The sequence below is a fragment of the Atractosteus spatula genome, chromosome 9 (assembly GCF_055471065.1).
Source record: "Atractosteus spatula isolate fAtrSpa1 chromosome 9, fAtrSpa1.hap1, whole genome shotgun sequence".
NCBI lineage: Eukaryota > Metazoa > Chordata > Actinopteri > Semionotiformes > Lepisosteidae > Atractosteus > Atractosteus spatula.
The window spans coordinates 40684232-40707226 of NC_142714.1; the positions used below are offsets into that span (position 1 = coordinate 40684232).

The 22995-nt window shown below is 38.5% G+C and overlaps 1 protein-coding gene across 1 annotated transcript in view; it reads left to right on the plus strand.

Annotated features, from left to right (window-relative positions):
• Nucleotides 1-2553: 2553 nt before the first annotated feature.
• The window catches only part of LOC148828570 (serine/threonine-protein kinase 26-like), a 50194-nt gene continuing 29752 nt past the window's right edge, over nt 2554-22995 (plus strand). The window contains exon 1 of the mRNA XM_088925060.1: nt 2554-3074. Within this exon, the coding sequence (XP_088781186.1) occupies nt 3033-3074 (42 nt within the window). The 5' untranslated portion in view covers nt 2554-3032. The remainder of the gene's footprint in view (nt 3075-22995) is intronic.

Sequence of the window (22995 nt, forward strand, 5' to 3'; positions counted from 1 at the left end):
ATAATTATGTTTGGTTTTATTTGTTATAGCAGTATATACTAGTGTTTATTTAGTGTTAGTTTGGAATGGTGTAGTTAAGTATTAAGGACTGTTATAGTTCTGGTTCTTCGAAAAACTCAATAGTTTAGACAATCTTAGAGTTAGTTATTTGCTTTTGTGTATGTCTTCTTCGTGAATGCCAGAGGTACTCGAAATGTTGTTTAAAGAAAAACGTCCATTTTTTGTTTTGTAAAAAACTGAGTGCTGAGTTTTATTTTTTACAGGAAACGCATGCATGTTGAAACTAAATTCAATAAATAATTGAGAAATATTAAAGCAAGGAAAACATGATACATGTAAAATATACAATTTGATCACATAATTACTTATTTACCTCTGGTAGTTACATGCTTTTTTATGCTGCGTTTTTTTTTCTCTTGTACATGATTCTGATCCTCTTGTTGTATTTGTATCTGTAAATTCTATACGTTTAATAAAATTTTTTAAAAAAAATGATACTTGATGTAGCCTGTGCTGTTTCTTCGTTTGGCTGTAGGTGGCGTACGAGTGTTATTATACAATATCTTTATAATAGGATATAAAAAACTAAGTTTGTAGTTTTAGATGAGTGTTTTGGAGGATTTGACGGTGTTCACATAAATTCAGAAGAATGATGAGATGGGTCTTTGCTTTTTTTAGTCCCTTAAATGTCTAGGGTGAGGTACAAACCCCCAGACTCTGCTATACAGACAGATACGTCGTAAGCATATGGGCCACTAACACTTAACATTACAAGCACCATGAACAGGCAATTAAGCATACTCACAAGACCTTTGAACCCTTCACTCAGTCTGGACTGTCACAGTACTGTATGATAATGAAGTCCACTAGTACTTCAAATCAATTAGAGCCCAGCTGCAGTCCCATCTCCTACCTCTAGGAGTCCTCATTCTTCATTCTACTGTGTTCATAAGGACATGAATGCCCCCAAACTGATGTCAGATGCTTTTGTTCCAGTACTAAACGTAGAGAGTATTTTATTCTCTGATAGTATCTTTAATTATGAGTAAGAACTAAGCCTTTTTTCTTAAACGTATCTTACTGAGACATTTCTTAGTCTGACCTCGCTGTGACATTCACATTCCCTGCTGTGTTGACCAGCTTGTGAGCTGTCCTTTATAGTCATACAGCCGATTTTCCTTGACGTCTTTAAATAATTTTTAAAGTATGAAGATAATAATGTGGGTTTCTCAATTTCTTCTCGTACAGATATCGTTGTGCCTGTACTTGACAGTTTTGGCTTCAGATCAGACAGGTGTGTGCTGCTTGTCTGTACAAAAGAAACACACCTTACCGCTGGGCTCGTAACAGCGGGGTATGATGAGGCTCAAGCAAACGCCATGAAGCAGGTTGGATACAGGGGGAAATCTCTTCCACAAGTCCTTTTAAAAATAAAATCCTACCAATCCCCCCAGAACATCCTTAAGATAAAAGACAATTATTTTTTTAAGAGGTTCAGAACTGCCATGCTTCTCGATACATTAACTTCTTTTAATTCACTGGAATTTTAATTAACTGGGATTTAATGGAAGCAGATGGCGGGCTGTTTTATACTTCCATGAATATTCTTAAAATAAGACATTATGAATCTTATCGATGTAATAAAAGTAAATCAATTTACAGTATTTTAATGAGAAAAGGAGTGACCATGTACAGTATCTTTATAGAAGATTTGTTTATATACAGTTTGAAAAATGGAAGGCGGTAATTACTTTTAGAAAGCAGTAAAAAAATAAATTACTGCTCCCGAAAAAATTGAAAAAAACTGGTGAAATGTAAAAAATATCATATGGATTGAGGGGAAAGCCTGAAAAACATCAATACTAAAATTAAAACGAGAGCAATAGTTTCAGATTTAGCCGAAGAGTAAATCTTGTTTCCTATTATTTTATTTCCTGACACCTTTGATTAATGAAATGTAATGTTTCGTAGTAATGTTAGTTCATGCACTGCGTCCCCTTTTATACAAAAATCCCAAACATCTCTCAACGTTTTTTGTCATACATAAAATTTGTTTGTCAACGTTGTACATTCTTTCAGACGAACTCTTCTGCTCATCAAAATGTGGGTTTATTTTTTTCCCCCCAGTTGTTCCTTTCTGGCATATTCGATCAGTTTTTAGCTGCAGAGCATTTCCAGAACTGAGAAAAAAATCTTAACTCAAGTTTGCGTCCTTCTTTGTGTCTTTAAGGACCACAAGGCTGTGAATTCGAAACTTTAAGTCAGTTTAAATGACCACTAAAATAAATCATTGCTATTTAAAAAAAAGAACTGGGAAACGGCCTGCTAAACAATATTTATCGTTGTCTGTGTCGAGCTCGTATCGCCGAAAGCCTTGAAGTGCGACTCTTACAGAAGATGAGAGAAGTGCACATCAAGCAGTAACTGATGTGCACTGTAATAATGTCGCAGAGGCCAGGCCTCTCCTGTCGGGAAGCGCTACGTTAGCAAGGTATAATGGTAAAACACGCCTCTCGCAATCCCGCACACACTGTAGCCCCTAGCAGCAGCGGCAAGCGATGACGTCTGTGAATGTGGTGTGTGTTGACTCTGGCTCACTAACACGGCTCCACCCAATTTAACACAGCGAGCAAGTAGCTACTTTAGGAAGCCAAACATGGCGTTTGCATCTCAGTTCTGAGATGCTGTTCAAGTGTTTCTTCGTGAAGAAAACACGGGAACAGCACCTAGGAGGTCACAAAAGCGACCGTAAAGCAAAAGGGCGCAGAGAACTGACAATCAGCCGACAAGGCATGGGAGCTTGGGCAGACTAGCAGTGAAGAGGGGTCTAGGCTTAAGCAAAGTTAAGCGGGGGGATAGCTGCAGTGTATGTAAGGGAATAATAATACTAGTGAGAAAACTTTCAGGCACGCACAGCGTTGCGACAGCTGCTCCTCGTTTATTTGCTTGCAGCCTAAAAGCAGGAGAGAGGCTAAAAGGAGAATATAGCGCTGCTTTGGGGGAAAATATATCATTTTGGACTGGACGTGAAGATGGCCCACTCGCCGGTAGCAGTCCAAGTGCCAGGGATGCAGGTAAGTAAGGCCTCGTTATACAAACTTCACCTACGGCACTGGAAATTGCCCACACAGCACAGGAATTGCGCATATGCGGCTCCTGTTGACTGCGAGCGCTTCAAACCGGCGGATTGGCAGCCAGTTTGCTAGCCCTGGCTTTATTAAACAATAGCGCAAAGCCGTGGCGATATCACAGTCATTTTTAAATTTGTTTTCAACGGTTCGGTTACTGAATCATCACCGTGGTACAAGACGGGAAACGAGAACTATTCTTGTTCAGTGGGTCTTCTCAACCACACAGATTAGCCGATCACTCGCGTACTCTAAAATATTGGCAACGCAAGCGCATCCCCATAATGTTATTTGTGAACTTTGAAGTTTCTCTCGGCTTTTGTGGTCATGCAGTCTTTGTGATTAAGCTGTGCGATTTATCTGCGCCGAAAATAACTTGCTGCGTTTTAGAGTCGCCTCCTTTTCTCCTGTTTTTGAACTTCGGCCAGCCGTTAATTTTAGCCTGGTCTAAAACTTTAGTTCCAAATCAATTAGCTAGGATTTTCCGTATTGTCAGGTTGGCTGTGTGCGCCTTAGTGAAGAAGAGAGGACAAAATAAGCCCTGCTATTTGTCGTGATGGTACAGGTTTGCATTAAACATTTGTGCACTGTGATCGCTGTAAACAGAGACGCTTCAGGTGTTTCGGTAGTAGTACAGGGTGCAATTAACTGGTACTTAATGTACCTTAAAAGCACAGGAATGTTTATAATTCTAATGTCAAATACTGGTTTAATGTAATCGGAACAGAAATCCCAACAAAAATGAAGTTTTTATTTATCGTTGTGGCGTATTTGTATGGTTTTACTGTTGTCGATGAAGAATGTGTCGGTTAGACGTTGTTCCTTTTATTACAGAGGGGGTAGGCGATGTTTAAGTGGGCTTTAAGGTACTAGTTACGTGCTTATAGCTAGTCTCCGGGCATGTTAGTGTCTGCTTGTCTGCCCTTGGTACATGTGATCCAGGACAGTTAAAATTACGTAGGCTTCCTTTTTTTCACGAATGTTTTGCCACACATTTTCCAACCGTCCGTGGACGTCTGCCTTCCAGCCGGAAGCATTGGCTAGTATGGTTTCAGTTTGAATTCCCTGTATACTGTAATACCTAGCCACCTCCGGGCACACTTAAGCAAGCATTGTGGAGCTTAATAGAAACCACAAGAACAATCTATAAGCCCTGGTAAACTTTTAAGCCTCACACACCCAACAGGTGAAATTATGTCTGCTGACCAAGCATTCGTTAGTCACACCCATTATTTATTATTAATGGGGAAGATCCACTTGATGGAGAAATACCCTCATCTTGGTTAAGTTGATCTGACAGTTCCAAATAAGGTCCTTAAGTGCCAATCAGAGTTATTAAGATGGTCATTACAGCAGTGTAAATGGTTTGCATTTAATAATTTTTATTTGGCATAATTTAATAATTTTTATTTTATTGTATTTTACGAATCGTTTATGGTCTGTAGTTTGATCAGATTGTGTTGAGTCATTGCCCCTGAAACTAATTGCAGTTACTCATTGCTGGGCAGTTACAAGCTACACTGACACTGTAGCCAAGGAGTGGCTTGAAATTTATTACTGGATTAGAGAACAGCAACATGCCCAATCTGCATTATGTTTTAGGTGTGCCCTTTGCCTTTAATTACCATTTAGTTAAGATTAAAAAAAAAGAGAAAGCAGCCGTGAATCTTCAGGTTTTTGTTTGAAATTGATCATTTAAATCTGTTCATGATATAGTTTTGTGTGTCTGTAAGCCTTTTCATGAAATAGTCACCAGTCTTTTGTACTAATTTAATTGTGTATGAGAGATGTTTCCCCTCTCCTTGTTTGATGGTAGGGAGTGAAGCTGGTAGCTGTGCTTTGCCTAGGATCGAACAGCTATTTAATTTAAAGCTATCACTTCAACTAAATTCTCTGACCCCCAGCCAGACTGAGAATATAATTAACAGGTGTTTAAACAAAACAAAGAATTTGTTTAAACAAAACAGTACATTTTACAAAGGTGAGTGTTCTCTTACATTAATGTGCATGTAGAAGTAGTGGTGTTGAAGCGAGCCTGATAATGGTTTAAGTAAATCATGTATCAAACAAGACTTTAGGTATAGTCTGCACTAAACGCATGATTATTCATGATTATTAGAAAGAACTGTCTAACCATGGGTAGGTGATTTGTAGTATTCTCCTTGGCCTTCCATTGTGGAGCAGTCCTTTCACAGTGCATTGAAAACATCTGGAAACCTGAAGTATTTGCAACCTGCTCCCGGCACATATTTTGAAAGGGGGAGTTCCAGGTTCCAGGGAATGAGTTTAATTGGACACACGAGAAGGACAGCACCCTGATAGTTTGTTTATGTGCACTTCAGGGTAGAGCAAGCCTTGTCTGCTTTTTGATCACCATCTGGACAGCCTAAAATACCCAACTGCGCTACCCAGGTCACAATCAGTTCATTTCTCCCCGTCCTCCATCTGCACAATAAACTCTCATATCTTATCTCAGGTGTCCACAAAGAGCTGATCTTCCCCATTACTTCCAGGCAGCCCAGCTGAGTTTATAGGTACCTTTTGAAATCAATACCTGCTTAAAGACTGTAAATTCACTTAAAAGAACCAGTTCAACTTCAGTAAGTATGTATCAGAATAATAGTAAAGCTTTTGAAAAGGGACAGATGGTAGGACTGTAAGTCATTCAGAGTGGAGCTCCAGAATTATTTGAAAACTGCAAAATATGACAAGAATTAATACATTATCTGTATGGTATGTAACCAGGATTACCAATCCAACTTCTGATCTTTAGTCCAACTGAGCTTTTGAATCATTAATTAAAGAAATTTTGTATAATTTTGTAAAACAGTATATTTATAAAAGCACAAGTCATTTTAAATTTACAATACTTTTGGAGATCATTTGCAATTGTTTTAAAATTATAATCAGGGTTCATGTAACTAGTATATACTGTATGTATGCTGAAGAAAAATAAAGTGTACCTCTGCCTTGAAGGTAACATTGCTGGCAGCAATGTAGGCAAGTATCTTTTTTCTGAAAATAAATTGATTATGATCTTGAAAATGGCAAACAATGAAATCCCTCACCATTTCAATGTGTATGCCAGGGTTTCCTTTGGCTGTATACGGGCCAGATAGGCTACCTGCCTAAAAATCAGTACTGCCGGGCCAAACAAATTTATGAGTGCAGACAAAATGTACACAAGAATTCAAATTGAAACGCTGGTTCATAATAAGAGACTGCAAGATCATTTGCTTGCCAGCAGCCACGATAGTGTATAATCTCATAGCTCATAAGTGTCGCCCCTTGGAACCAAATCTTGGTATTTGCTAGTAAACAAGTCGAGGTTGTTAAAAAAAATGAAGTAATGAATGTAAGATTGTTGTAGAAACACGTGATTCCATTAATAAGCCAAGTGTTTTTTACGTGTAAATAAAAAAAATCCATCAAATAGTATCTGATCTTGATTTTCAATGGAAAATCTCATGCATTAGGGTTTTGGATCCTTGAGAGCTATGTTATAAGACGTAAAAAAAAAATGCAGGGTTTCCTTGCAGCTGAATCATCAGATCAGCCAAATACTGTGTCCTTTTGTCTCTTGCCACTTAATTTTCAAAATGAAAACGTGACTTATTGCCTCAGTGAGCACAAAATAATTAATGGTGCTTCAATAGCAAAAAAGAAAAACATTTGATGCAGATAGAAAACAGCTATGTGTTTCAAGTGCCAAACTTTTCCCTAGGCAGCATCATGGGTAGGCTGAATCTCTGATGAATTCTATACAATCAAACTAGCGGTTTTAGCCTAATAACATCTTGTTTAGGATAATTGTTTTAGTGACAATAACAATAGCTAGTTGGTTCTCTAGTTCGTATAGTAATCTAGCTGTTACATAGCTGGGGGCAGGGATAGGATACCAAATGGCCTAAGCCTTCTCTCTCCTTGTCTGTGTGTCTCATGGAGAGCAAGTTGGGGTATGCGGAAAAAGACAAATTCCTAATGCAAGAAATTGTATATGGCCAATAAAGTGATCTGATCTGATCTGAAACCCTACTCAGTTCTGGTTATCGGTGGCCAGAACTGGGGAAACCCCACAATAGCAGCTGCAGTCATTTCAGTTTGTCCAATTATGACATTAATAGTCTAACTGGGAGTTCTGCTGGAACAAGAACCGGAAGACCCAGTGACCCTCGGAGGCTTGATTTGAGAACTTAATCCCTAATGTCAAATCTTTAATTCAAAAACAGCAGGCCAAGATACAAGTGGGCCTCTTCCATGTCAGGCATGAAACCTTTATTTGACTGCTGCTCTCGAAACGTGCAATTTTGGCCGTGGCAGCGCAGTGCTCCCTGCAGCCGGTGCACATCTGCCAACATGTGGCTGCAATTTTCAGGGGACAGATTTTTGCAAATTGGTACTTTAAACTTGGGCTAGGCTTCCAGTAAATACATGTGTTCACCAGATCCAGAACTGTAATCCATGGTGCAAATTACATGTCTTTCACAATGTTGGGCTTTTACTTCTAAATATTTATTATCTGCAGCTGGAGTGAGTCAAAGTATAAATGGTGCACTTACCAGTGTATTGCTCTAATGTTATTGATCACCTCTAAAGGACGTCTGTGATGCAGCCTGCAACATTCTGTGGGTGTTTTTTAATATTGTTTAAGTGGTTTATCTTCCCACGTGCAAAGATCTGGTGGCAGACAAGGGGAAAGATAAAAATAAAGAAGTCATTTATAAGTGCGTGCCATAACTTTTTAATCGTATTTATTCCTCTGTGTGGCAGATGCAGTGCACGGCTTTTGACTTTCGGCAGTTTGCTTTCTAATAGTTATAGTGCATCGTGAAAGTGATTATTAGTCGAGCAGTTTAAAAAGCACTTTACCATGCTCGACATGTAGGAGACAGAGTTATGAATAACTGACAGATGATCTGGGTTAATCAATGCTATCAAGTCCCTGCCCTTCAAAGCCCATGCCAGCCAGTGAGCAGGCAGATCGTTTGGATAGTGATTTAAGATTTGCTGATGGATGCGGTGCTAAGAGGAAAACGGTGATTAAATGCTCGTGAGTGCAGACAGTCCTTGATTTATGTCAGAGATTGGTTCCAGAAAACTTTCCGTAAGTTGAAATTTGAGAAAAACATTGGATTTGACTCTTGAGCCATGTGCCCATTTACTATTTAATATTTTACTGGTAGGAGGCTCCTATCCTATTCTATGCGCTGCTTAGCTGAGACGCACACATTTTGTTATATAATGAATACACTGTAGGGCGGCACAGTGACACAGAGGTTAGCATTGCTGACCTGGGTTCAATTCCAGACCTGGGTTGCTATCTGCATGGAGTTTACATGTTCTCTCCAGGTTCGTGTGGGTTTAAGCTAGGTGCACCGGTTTCCTTCCACAGATCAAAGACATGCGGGTATGTTACTTGGCTTCTGGGGGAATTGTGAGTGTCTGGGGAAAATGTGCTTGTCTGTGTTTGTGTCCTTGTGTGCCCCGTGATGGACTGGTGTCCATTACAGAATAGGCTCCAGCTTCCCCGTGACACTGAATTAAATAAAGCAGTAAGAAAATGGATGGATGCATTGTATTATGTAATAAAATGAGAATTAACGATTGGATTAAGTAGACTATGGAAATGTAAATAAAATTTTGTGGCATAAACAGTAGCAGTTATTTAAGGAAACTCTTAGTAGTTTTCTTTTATATATGAATATATATAAAACATTATGCAAATCATAACGGTGATTAACATATAAAAACAGTGCTTTTACGTCAAATTTAACTTAACATGTGGCGTGTCTGTATCACTGGAGCAGCATATAGAAAATGAATTTATACCCTTGATGCTGTTGATGTCAGTTGTGATTGGCAGGATCTACACTATTGCCACCTGCCCTACTAACATGATAAACTGGCTCCATGGATAGTGTACAATGAAGATCCTGGTGGCCATCTGGGGCTCCTAATATAAATTGTGTTGTAACTTAGACTTCAATATAAAAGATAGCTAATGTTCTGTGGAGAGACGTTGCAACTGTGATCAAAGTCAGGTGTTAATAACCGGGTCCCAGCTGTGATTGCTCACGCCAGGGAACCAAAATGAAAATGAAATATCCTTTCAACGTGACCAGTGTTGCACAGCTTTGTTTGGGTATTTCATGCCGACAGATTAGGTTGTACCTTTTCTTTGCAGCACAAACTGCCGTGCGTCCTCTTTGTTATTTGATATGGTGTTACTGCACCCTCACTTAAAAGCGTGATATTTTTTTAATTGAAGGTCAGCATACAATGTAGGCAGTAGGCCTTGCCAAAGCAGTTGGGACTGCACAATGATCTAGATCTAAAGAGAAGTAAAGTAACATTGGTTGTCCCATAACAGTGTTTTGGCCAGGAATGGGATTGGCCTACTTTTACAGGGGGCTGTGCCTTTAGAATGTTAGAAAACTATAGTACGGCACTTTTAGTAACGAGATAGTAAACCAAAATGTAAAAAGTTGAATTCAAAGTTCCTGTGCCAGTCTTGAATGACCATAATCATAATTGACACACATTATGCTCATTCCGAAAATGTACTCAATTGTTTTCCTAACATAATTTCGGTCATTGCTGATGATTCCCTGCTCAGATTGTGTGAGGAAAGCTTTGCTTGTGCCCTCTTTATGCTTGTTTTATGTGCTTTTGTGGTTTCGATAGAAGGGAAAATTCTACATTGTACATATAAGGGCACCTTCTGTGCATCTTGCTGATGACTTTTTTAATTGAAAATAATGGTAGTGTTCGTGTGAGTGTGGTCCTCAGAACTGTAAAAATAATCTTCATTTGCAGTTGATAATTATTTTCCACACTTAGAAATGAAAATGCCTTGACATGTTTGTAGTGAATTAATTACCTCAATTTTACTGTCTTTATTATAAATATTATAGGATATCCTTGACTTAGGGGACTATATTGAAAGTGGTATTTTGAAAATAAATCGGAATGTAGTTTTGGAAGTCTTGTTTAGTTGTTTAATACTGGTTTGCAGCGTTACAAAAATTCCCACAGTCAGTTATATCTCTTTTGGATTAACGAAACTCCAAAGACTTTGTGGCTTTGCTAAGAAAATAAAAAATAAAAAGTGTGCACCACAACATTTAAGGACCACAACTCTGGCAAAAGTGTTGTCTCAGCTGGAAGGCAAAATGAAAAGACATTGACATGGTTCATATAGATTAACTTTATCTTCTGTAACCATGAGTGTGCATCAACAGTGAGTGTGCAGGAGAAGAAGCAGTAGGGGCCTTCAGATATTGAGCCCAAACTTCAGTTCACTACTTTATGCTGAACCAGTTGTTTTTCTGTACAGCAACCTGTCAGTGCATGTGGTATTGTTCTACGAGTTCTTTCTGTTTAATTTATGATTCTGAGTCACAAATGAGCTGTTAGTCTTGTCGACAGAAACTCTTACTCATAGGAGCTAAAAGCCTGAGGAACTCGTCAGGAACTTGTAAACTATTTCCTCCTGTATCTTTTAAAAACATTGACATTATTTCTTAAGAAAGCCATGATTCTAGTTATGTAGTCGAGTGATTAAGCTAAACAGCTCATTATGTGGGGGTTGCTTGTTCAAGTTCAGGTTCTGACGTGTGTGTCATCCTGAGCAGGTTAGTTCACCTCTCTGAATAAGAAGCAGAGCCAAGGCCCAATTGTACACTACACGTAACTGCAGTTGTTGGGACATATGAGGTGAAGTAGTTTCTGTAAGTTACTTTGCATAGAAATGTCTGCTAAGTGACAAATTACAGCCTTGAGAAGTTACATATCATTTTCTGCTCTCCTGCTGTAGTACATAAAGAAGTGATCCATAGTAATTGGTTCAAAATGCAGCTTTGATTTTAAATTGTGGTTTCTATCAAGCTTTCTGCTTTTTCCAAAATGAGTTTTACATTTTGGAAAATTTCCTCTGCATCGTGTAATTGGTCTCAAGAACTGTACTCAAAAACATTTCAATTATTCCATTTCAGATCATCCAGTCTGACCTACTATATCCTATTTTGTCAGGTGTAATGTGTCCATGCACTACTAAAGAAATTATTGTTGGTACCCTGGACAGTGGGATTTATTAAGAAAGTCATGCAAGTCTTTTATGCTAATTTGCAGATCTGTAATAAAATGTACCCAGTTTAGTACATGTTTTATGTGATACTCCACATTCTACTCTGTAGAGTGCTGAAGGCCATAAGATTAATCACTAATTTTGTAACAGTTGTCTTAAAAAGGAAGTTATGGAAGTCTAAGGAAGTTTTCTGCTCTCTTTTTCATAGTTGTAACCATATAGGGTTTAGGTTGTCAATATAATACTAAAGAACCCTGGTAATTAAGAATCTACATGATTAACAAGGGCAAAATAAGCTGCCTTTAAATGCATACTACTTTGTTAAGGCCACATCTTCCATTAAGGATAAATGAATAAAGTGAAACTTTGAGAGGCATTTTAATATCTAATGCCATCTTAAACTCAAAACACCATTTCCCTTTTTAAATTCTTTTCAAATAATTACATTTTTTTCTGAGAAATACAGAAGCAATCCATCAATGTTTCTCTGCAGGCACAGAAACAAGCCTAACAGCCTCTCAAATAAATGAACATCATATCAATATGTTTGAATTGATAGTGTGAAACTGGTAAAATGGGGAGCTTTAGACTAGTCCTTACATCCTATAAAAGTTAAAAATTCAGTATGCTCGATGGATACTGTATATGCGCATTTCACAGCAAATTCTCACATGTCTAATTCGGTACATTTGGAGAGTATGTATGCAAATTTAATTTTGAAAAAGTTCTGCATCATCAAAATGGCAGAAAGTGAACACAAACTAACTTTGGTTTTCACCTGGATCTCCTTCACGCACCTGAAACTGCTAAGACGATCATACGCCAACGATATCTTTAGCATCTAATTAATGCAGTTGTCTTTGGTGCATCTGGTTCAGGTATTCAGAATTGTTAAAATCATAAAGCGGGGATTGATAGCTGGATTTCTTGTTTCTTGTCACCTACTCACAACAAGAATATTCCTGGCTATTCCTGGCAATACCCTGTTTTCTTGCTAAATGGCATCTCTGATTTTGGTCTCTCAAAGAGATAGGGCTTACTGTCCTCCCAGGTCTAAAAAGATGTTGGCATTGCATTGGGGTCCTTTGCTTGTCCTTTCTGGCATTATTGGGCCCTGGCTTTTTTTAGATATTGTGACAAGGCCCCTGGGTGTGTCATAACGAGATCTTTAAAATAGACAGGTTCAGGCCAACAGACGCACCAAACACAGCTGTAAGGTTCAAAATCACCGGTGCAGTTTATTTCAAAGTGCAGGGAAAAATCCAAAATGCCAAAACCACCAACAACAACAAACAAAAGCCTAAACTACACTTCTTGAGGTCCGTAAAGTGGACGAGCAGAGAATTTCTCCAAATACTAATTCTCTTCTCAAAAATCTCTCTCTCTCTTCCAAAAGTCCAAAAATTCACAAAGTCACGGTTTCTTCAGTCCTCTGTCAGTCCTTCCCCTCTCGTCAGTTGTGCAGAGGGGTGCCCTTTCCCCCTCCAACAGTAGGCATCCTCTCTGCCTAGATTGACTCTGGAAGCTTCCTCTTCCTGCTTTTTAAATAGCCACTTGACCAATAGGCTTCTTGCAGTGAGTCAGGTGACTGAGAACAGCAGAGGGTTGTGGGGAATGTAGTTCTGACAGGCCTGTGCTTTCACAATATTTACATGGAAATGTACTTACCGTTGCCCAGATGGAATAGCATTGCAGGGAGGTCCTGATGACACTTCTCTGTAGAGCAGTGTGATTTCAGTTTTTGAGTCTTGTCAGAAACAGGGCACCCTGATGGGGGAGGAGATTAAAGGAGGTTTACAGTTTGGGGGAAATATTTTTCTTTCGTGGTAATATTGACAAAGTTATCACAATGAACAAATTGTTTTAAATCAAACCTTTAAGATTCTTCATAATCAACCATGAAAGATGAACCAGTGGCTGCAAGTGGAAACAAAGTGAAAATGCATATAAAACTGAGAACAGGAGCACATTATTACACAAAGGGTTGTGGGAGTGTGGAACAAACTACCTGACCATATTGTTGATGCTGCTACCCAGGCGACCTTCGAGACCTGGCTGAATTAAAATAAATCAAGTGTTAGCAACCATACAAACTAGATGGGGTGAGTGGCCTTCATATGTTCTTATGTTTCAATGAAGGTTAACTTGAGAGTACTGTGGTACCTATGGTGTTCTCAAAAGCTGTTCACGTGTTTGGCAGACACTACCCGTAATAAGCACTTACATACATTGATTAGATGTTTATTGTGGACAGAGTCTTAAAGTATATTGAATAAATGTTGCAGTTTGTAAGATTTATACATTAACAGTGCATTGCAAATACTTTTAATACTCCAGACAAAACCTGCTAGTGATTAGGTTTCCCTTCTGTAGTAAAATACTCACCTGTTCACTCACAAAGTTTCTATGGCAACGGCGTGTAAGGGTGAGAACTCTCATGCTGTGGTTCTATAAGGATTGTCTCCTGGGAAAAACATCTGTGTTGAAGCTCATTTTTGTCCTGATGTGATTGAAGTACCACAAACTGTACTTCCCCAAACCTTTGTGTATTTGAGAATTAATGGGAACATTTGCTGTTCTGCTTTGTTTCATAGTGAAGTGAACTGATTCTGAGAACAAGGAAAATACTGAAATTTTCCTTTTAGGTGAAAGAGCCTTTTTTAACAAAATCCGTTTGATAATAAAATACATACACAAAAGGTCTTCTTTAAACTGCAAAGGCATATAATCTAGACACAGATATGTAGCCGTTATCAGCAACACTTTCCTACTGAATGTGCGCCACCAAAGAGTCACTATGTGGTTAGGAAAATAATTTGGTTGTAGAATGAGCACAATGTGTTGCTTATGATTCAGTGGCAAGGCCAGAGTAGCATGGGAACTTTGAATTCAACTTGAGGTTTTCACTGAGTTTTTTTCTGAGCAATTAAAAAAAGGACTCTTCCCTTACAATAGTCGTGTCTCACATTGTGAAGGCACTAACTTCACTTCCACTGTGCTTGTGGATTAATTTTGTGGACTTTGAAAGCTTGAAAGTGTAGCTTAAACTGCCTGAATGAATATACCCAACAGCATAAAAAAACCCATTCATTAGTTTTCCCTCTTGGCTGAGGATGATTGTCTTCAATGAATCCTTGATGGTTATTGATGAGACTAATATGGGAACAGTTGCTGTCTCGGGAGATATCAGGTTGAATACTGTACAGTCCTGTCATATTCTCAAGACGTTTGCATACACTGTTTTGCCAAATGCAGAACCTTGTGAACCTCTCTCCTATGTCTGTTTATTGAAAAAGCTTGCCGCTTTAGCATATTTGATGCATGATTCTTGGTCAGGTGAAATGTTAGGCAATCTAATTAAGCAAGGGCTCTGTAAACTAAGCATTTTTCAGTGAAGTTCTCTCACAGTTCTTGCCCTGGCAAATCCTTCCTTTCGTAGAAATAGTGTCAGCAAGTGAAGGCAACCCAGTGTGATCTAGGTGTGTTTCAGCCTCCTCCCATCCTTGGGAGAGGATTTGAAGACTTTAAAGATAAAATAAGATCTGAAGTCTCTTTTATTTGCAGTTAGACCTGCAAGTAAAGTATTGATGTACGATGCCAGTCTGCTCTTAAACCAGGCTAGTAAAATGTGAGTAGGGTCAATTACTTTGTGCTTCATGCAAAGTGGTGGTAGGTTTACAAATTGCATGGATGCGATCAGCAATTCTGTCAATTGGCACTGAAGTCCATTCCTGGCGCAGGAATTATAAGGAGGAATCCAAGGAAGTAGATTTTACTGGAAGGCATTCAGAAGCATTAGAAGGGAAGAGCCCACATATGCTAAATGATGTTCATGTCCAGAGATAAACCAGCCTGTAGCAACAAATAAATCCATGTTTCTACTCTCCTTGCCCAGACTTGAGCTTAAACTTATGGTTTCCCCTCGTAATTATGGAGGAATAAATCCTTCTTGCAAATGCACTGTTCACAAAACTAACCACACCAGTGCTGTGTTTTGTAAATATATCAGGGAAAGTCTTTTTTTGAAGTTCTAATCATTTGTTCTGGATATATTCAATAATAATCAGACTGGCCTTGTGCCATGTTCTTAAACTGTTGGTTTAGTACCGTCTTTTATTTTTTGCTTTATCACTCTGAATAGCCTGGTTAGAGGACATGTTCCTGTTGCACAAGGCTGTGCACTTCAGTAGGAATTGATTAGGCTTATCAAGCAATGCAGAGAGTCAGGCTGGCAAACAGTGTGGGCATTACTTTACTGTAAATGATGTCACCGATACACAAGAATAGTTCCTGGTTTTCCAGACATCTGGTGCTAACAATATACTGATAAGCACCATGATGTTTAATTGAGGAAATGCATTCTTGTCAAGTTGTGACATCCGCAGGTCTCCTTTTGTTTCTCGTCACTGCCTCTGAATTTGTCTGCCTGCTGTTTTTCCTAATGCTTGTCTTCCTCACTGCCTGAGACGAGAAGCATTAGGATGCAGTGAAATCAGGGTGTGGAACTCATTATTTTCTTTGCATATGACCAAGAAACAAAAATCTGTATTCCACAATATTTATATTTAATTTTTCACCATTAAGTATAAGGCTTGGTACGCCTACCTCCAGGAGGAATGCAGTCAACTGGAATTGAACTAGAAACTAATAACCAATATAAAAATCTTAAGAGATTAAAAGACATTTAATGCTTTTTAATAGATCAGACATAAATGGAAAACTTGTCTTTTCCACAGAAAAGCCAGTCCTCGGTTTTGAGGTGCCATTATTAGTTTGTAGTCCTGACTGATCAACAGCTCTCAAGCTATTGCTGTGCACAAGTCAAGCCATACATTTTTTTGTCTGGCTTAACAATGTGCACAGTCTTGTCCTCCCACTTTTCTCTTGGTCTGCTGACAGGCTAAGACAAAGCTCGGGAGAACATTGTCAGTCTCCCCCGCCATTAAGTATAAATGGCCAAACATGAAAAACTGGTTGCTCTCCAGCTTGAACTTTAAAAGCAAAATATATAAATGTATCTGGAAATTTTTGTGATAGTCTTCACTCAGACTTATCACTGTGAAATAAATCGTTCCATAAATCCGAAGACCATTGCTGTCTTTGGTACTTCGAAATATGCATTTAAAATGTCTTATTTCTATTATATACTCGCAGTATAGACTTGCTTATTGTTCACCTCTGAAATGAGTAAAGAACAGCTGCACATGGGTGCTTATTCCTCTGACAAGGCCATGTAGCACTCCATGGTTCTGTACTAGAGACTTAGGACTTGATGAAGGAACAGTACTTCTATCACCAGGGTCACAGGTGACCGGCTGCTCCTAGGAGTCGCAATCATGGCCAGCCAGGAAAGCTCAGGCTTAAAGCCCACTTGACTTGGGCAGAGGTTAGCCAAAATGGAACTGCTCCTTGCTCACAGTAGGCTAATGAGATAACCAGGCCTCAGTTAGCAACACCTGAACTCTTGGGTTCACCCTACAGGCTAAGGGAGGCCTTCACAGGTTAAGCTACAGATGTCCTGAATTCAGAACCTAATGCAGAAAATGAGAAGGACTGCCCTTTTTTGATAGTGAATAAAGTTCTAAATGAAAGTTTGGGAGAACATTTCCAAACCCTGTACCTGACCTGCTCAGGTAATAAGTGACTGATATTGGAGAAACCCAATCTTTGATTGCTTCTCTCCCCTCCCTACACACACACTTCCCTTGGAGCATCTCTTTGGCTCATTCTACCTGTTATGAGGGGTTTCCTGGTGATCTTACTATTGGGCTGTCATTCCCTCAGCCAAGTGGGTTAAACTCGGTAAATCCAATTCAGTCACTTCTGTATGCTCCCTTAAAGTGCAGATGTTGGAACTACTGCATGTTTTATAAGGTCATAAACTATTGTAATAAGACACAGGTCTTAAAGCTTTACTGTTTGGTGGTTCCCTTCAGATGTTCTAGCTCACACATCTGAGCGCTTAACCAGTTCAGCCCAGCTACAGCCAGTAACATCCCTGGAACGGACTAGCAGCTGAAATCAATTCAGAAAATTGACTTCAGTGATCGGAACAACAGAAAAAGCTGTTTCAGCAACCTGCCTTTCGTATTTTTGACAGTTTGTCAAAAAAAACCGACTATGACGATGTTTGGAGAAAAAAAGCTATTTAGCTGAAATATCTTAAGCTAAATACAGCTGTCAAACTCCAGCACTATTGAGAAAATGGTAAAAAAGTTTCAGGGATCCTTGTGGTCAACTCTGCAATTCAAAAAGTAAAACATCAAACAAATAGCTTACCTGAAGTGTTGTTTTCTGTGAGGAGTCAGTGTTTTTCAAACCGTATGTTGCATGCACATTTTTCATAGCACTGCTAACCAAATTCGAGCTGACAAGGAGCTTGTTAGAGCTTGTTATACCCTGGCTTCTTTGTGAAACGCTGGACACCAACTATTTAATGGCCTGTATAGCCTCCCCTAGTTTGTAGCCTTTTCCACTGTTCTTGTAACAGGCCTTGGCTGTCTCACTAGTCCTGTTAAATATGTGTCTACTGTGCTGTTAACTGGGGTCTCCTTTACTCTAGAGGCCTTTACATTTATTGCTGCTGATTGAACTTGCTTATTTATTGTTTTGGGGTATATTGAGCCCAAGCAGTGTAATGTAGCTGCAATGTGAATGGTAATAATTACCAAGCACTCCAAATTGAATCAAGCTTTGGTTAGAGCTAATGCTGTTTTTAATTCAGGTTAGAGCAGAGAATATTCTGAAACGTTCAATTAAGTAGATTACAAAAATGGTAAAAGCTCTACTGTAATTGACCTTCCAGTATAACTGCTGTACAGATACCAGTATAGTCATTCTTTTGTTGTCAGTTGGAAAATGTTTTGTATCCTGAACCAGCAGATGTTTGTTGTAGCAGCAAGATAAGTTTATCACTGCAGTCAATAAGCACAGTGACCAAAGCTGAAGGGCACTATGTAGTTTGGGAATTTGTTTAGAACAGCATCTTATGCAGGCATGTTCCTGAAAGACTGGGTACACACCATTGGTACTGAGAAAAAAAAGATAAATATTTTAGATGAACCACAGATTAAAAAAAAAGAGTTTTTAGGCCAAAGTTTAATTACACCAGGAGGTAATGTTTTGCCAGTAGAACAACAGAAATGGGACACCACATGTTTGGAGGTGACCAGAGAAACTTTCACAGCTTCAGTTTCACTCTATAATGAAACCAGCCACAACTAGGATTCCCCTCGATGATGAGTTCTGCAGTGTGACAGGAGGCAAGTACCCTGACAGTGCACTTTTCAGAGGACACACAGGTGTGCTGTCTTCATTTGCGCTGTGTTGATAGGGAGTTGTAGTGGAGAGTTTCCATAAAAAAGGAATTATCTGAATTAAATCTCTCTTAACATGTTACTGACAAGCTTAACAGCAACCAAAGTATCTGGCCCTTTTCAAAACCTTACCTTGATATTTCTGTTTTCAGCAGCAGTTAGTTTAAAGCAGACAGTGACTGGGAGAGTCCTGCAGAATCTGCTTCTTTCTGCACTACCCTTCGCAATTTCTTTTTGTATTAAGATTTCAAACTTTTTGGTACAAAAAAAATTCTCTATATTGGGCACCTGGAGTTGGCAAATATATTTAACCCTTGTTAAATATATTGTCGAATATTTAACATTGATATCCTTTTTACTCTTCTGTTTTATAGAGGTGTGTGGGAAGTTCCCTTGTGGGTGTGGAGTATGTAAAGATGCTGAAAGAAGCTCTCATGTTAGCTAATGCTATTTGTGTACTTGTGGTAGGTCCCTATATTAGGGCTGTTCATTAACCACTATAAGTGTTATAGATAAGCATAGCACATAAAATCAAATTGATTAACCAGTCGTCAAGATAAGATTATGTTTTGACACTTAATCAAGGAAGCATAACTGACCTCTCTAGAGCTGCATAAATTCTTAATATTGCATGCATTCAATATGGCACTTCACTAGTCTTAAATGAGACACCTAAAAATCTTGTACTTGTTCGTTTGGTTATGTCTTCATGATCGCGTAGAACAATCATTGCAAATAAAAGTGGTTTGTAATCATTTTAGTTTATCTGCAGCACATTTGTAGTTTGTACAAAATAAGCTGATATCTTGCATCAGTGGTGTTATACTTCATTACTTTGGTTGTAACAAAGGTGGCATGTGGTGTGTGTATTGTAAAACTGATATTCTTGTTGTTCTTTTGTTCAGCAGTCACAGTATCAACAGCTTACTTTTTGGAATACAGATGGTATAGTGACTGTATGTACTAAAACAGAATGACTGAAAACTTCCTCCGAGTTTTAATGGGGCTTTTTGCTTTTGTGCCCTGTCCTAACATGTATATCTCTTGAGGAATAATGGGGTGTTTTGAAAGTTCATACAGTGCCCTCTTTCTATGTGGAGAAAAAGGTTTCAGTTTTTATCCCATTACAAGTGGGAAGTTGACAACTTGTACAGCTTTTTGTTGAAAATAAAAACGTGGTTTGAATACTGTATTGTATTTATGTTAATTTAAATATAGATTTTCAGTTTAATCATGATAGTAATAGTCCATATAGTAGGTTTATATAGGATTGACGTTTGGTGTGAAGATGAATTGAAAGTCTCTTTCACTTTGCATTTTCACACTTTGCAGATACATCCTGTTGCTTTTTGGTTGAGTAGTTGTGAAGGAGTTCTAGGAGAGGACCCATAATATACTGTACACCTGCCAGGCTAAGCAAGCTACTGACCTCAAACTGCCCTAGCTGGAGGTTAATCAGGGCTTTTCTCCCAAATACAGATTTGTGACTTTTCAGGTCAGCCTGTCATGTAGGATAAAGTGAAAACCCATTTATTCAGTTAATATCTCCTCTCATTCTTGTCTACCCTTCATCATTTTCAAGTCCCTGGGTGGCCAAGTTTAATTGGCTCTTTTCTAAAGATTTATTTGGTTTAATGTGGCGAAAGTTCTCAGATCAGTGCCGTGAATATGTACTGGTTGAGGAAATAAATCCACATGCACCTTCTCTCTCCTTTTTCATAGTCTAAATTCCCAGTATTCTTTAATGAGGACTCCTTACTCAGATTCAGACTTGTCCTCTATGGTTTAGAGCAGTGTTTCTCAACCATTGGTCCTTGACACGCCAATGGGCCATGAGATACTCAGAATTGGGCCACAGCAGCCTTTTAAAAGTGTGAATTTGTACACAAATATGGTTCTTATAGAACAATGTTTATAGGTGATTTAACTAGCCTCCTTGGGCATCATGTGTAACATCACCTTACTTATTGATTTACCTGAACATAGTATTTAGGAGACTAACATATAATGGTGTTTTTCCTCCCCCTCAGAAAAACTTTTGAATAATTAAACAGCTTTTATGTTTTAAGAAATCAATAATAAAAGCTAGTTAATTACATATAGTATGTTTTTGACCCAGTGGTAAAACGTAAAATTGCCTATTCCGTTTCTAAGAACCCTTGTCATAAAAATAATGCATGGTTTTTGTTGTCTCATTTGAGTTAAGGAGAACTGGATATGGATATGACCATTAACTTAGGGGGGAAAAAAGCAAGGAAGCGTTTCTTTTTAATTTTCTGTTTTGGCAAACATGTCATAATGGATCCCTATTTAAAGAGACGAGCTAATGATGCCCTTGAGTTCTACATTTGCACAAAAGTTACTGGAGCATGTTGTGAGAAAATACAATGCCATTTACTGTACAACACGCTTGGATTTACAGACCAAAGACACCATGGTGGGTCAAATGTGATAAATTCCTGTCGTGCTAATCACTGGAACCTTCAAAGCAAAAGAGGCTGTGTTTACTAAACACCCTGGTTGCTTCAGAAAATGAAAGGAATACACAGTAAGCCAGCATAAAGCGTTGGGGAAGAGCTGAATTTGCAGAGCATTGTAGATATGTACTGGAAATTACTGGGTGAGGCTGCAGAGAAAATTGCTAACTGCAAGCGTATCATCCTTTGAACAGCGCAATGAGTAGACGTTGTTTTGTGGATATGAGTGATGAGGCTGAAAATCGGCTTTTGAAAGGATTGCAAAAAGCCTTTTATGTTGCCATATAGTTGAATGAATTAACTTAATTATAATCAGTAGGTTTGTGTTGTGTTGTGAGGATTTTCATAATTTGTGAGCTCTGTGGCAGAACTGCAGCTGGTAAGAGCTGCCCCTTTCTGGTTGGGCCCCTTTGTTAAAAGGAGAAAAGGGAAGAGGGAAAGATCCCCCTTTTAAGAAAAAGATACTGGTCTGAGGAAACCCAGTTTGAGTAACAGCCTCTGAAGAGGCTGCGAATGCAGAGTTTTTTTTTCCCCATGGCAAGAACTCGCCATTCAGAAGTGTCGCCCGAGTTGCACAAAGTCATGGAGATCACTGTGAAAATGGTCAACCGCATGTTAAGCAGTGGCCTGAATTCCAGATGTTTTGCTACTTTGAGTACTTTGAGTCTGAGCACATGTAAGTCTTCTTTTTTTACAGTGAAGGTCCGGTAGTTTCCAGGGTAAAGTTTTCAATTGGATCTTTGAATTGAGGCCAGAGGTGCATTTTTCTTTTTTTTTTTCCACTTTAGTTCGCATACCATCCATCATTAAAGATTAAGAGAAAAAAACACCATGAAAGGGAAATAGTATACAATATCATAAAGATACAGATACAAAGTAATCTCCTATCTTCAATTCAGGTGCATTTTTCTTGAATAGAAATATTTGGCAGGAATATTACCTTGACTCAGTGTTTTTGCAAATCTAGCCTACACGTCTGACTTATTTGACAAACTGAAGCAGCTTATCCTTTTAGATCCCGAAAGATGTTTGGGGTTGCTGACAAAGGTAAGGAATTCAGTAATGAACTGCAGCTTTGAGACATGAGAGTGAAAGATGGCCAAATGGATAAGTCCCGAGCGCTAAATGATATTTTGAAAGGCAATTCCCATATTTACCTCAAATTCTCAGTTTTCCCAGAAGATTTCTGCAACAGCAACAAATACATGCATTACTTTGTATGTCAACAACCTGCAGTTTGAGAACTAATCTTTTATTAGGAAGGTTCTTAAAAGCTATCTGTAAATATAAAAAGTCCTTATGTTCTCTTTGCATCTATTAGTGCTGTTGCTTGTTCATAGAACTCTAGAAAGGTAAATATGACCTGTCTTTTCTAAATTCATGTTGACTTAGAATTCTTTTGCTGTACAGATCATTTTTGGTTACATTTTTTAATTCAGTCTTGCATGTAATAGAAAATATGTTGACGGCCATTTTATGGATAGGTGTCGGCAATCATTTTTGTACTTCTGTGCGTATGTCTACAAAATATACAAGAAAAAAAAGATGCATGGTACTGAAGCCTTTTGTCTTGCCCCCGATTAAAAAGTATAACAGTTGCTTTTCAGAATTTGCTAAATCCATTTGTGTCCAGCATTGGTTAAGGCACTGCCAAGTGTTGACTTTCAGCTAAGTCTTGTGAATAATTACACAATAAATGCAATCAAAGGATTGATCTGAAATCAGACATTCTGTCTTGTCATATTCTTTCTGCAGATACAATAACTTTAATATTGGGGTCATACAAGTTCACTTTTCTTGTCTCAGCAGTCATTATGCCTACATTACTACAGATTTCCCTTGTTTCCTGATGTGTGGTATTCCTGTGTTTATGTTCATGAAACACTAAGTCTTTTTCATTTTCAGGTGATTATCTTAATCTGTGACACTATCCATTACCTGTTCTTAAGATGCCCTTTCCCTTTGTAGCCACTCTTTCAAAGGATTTG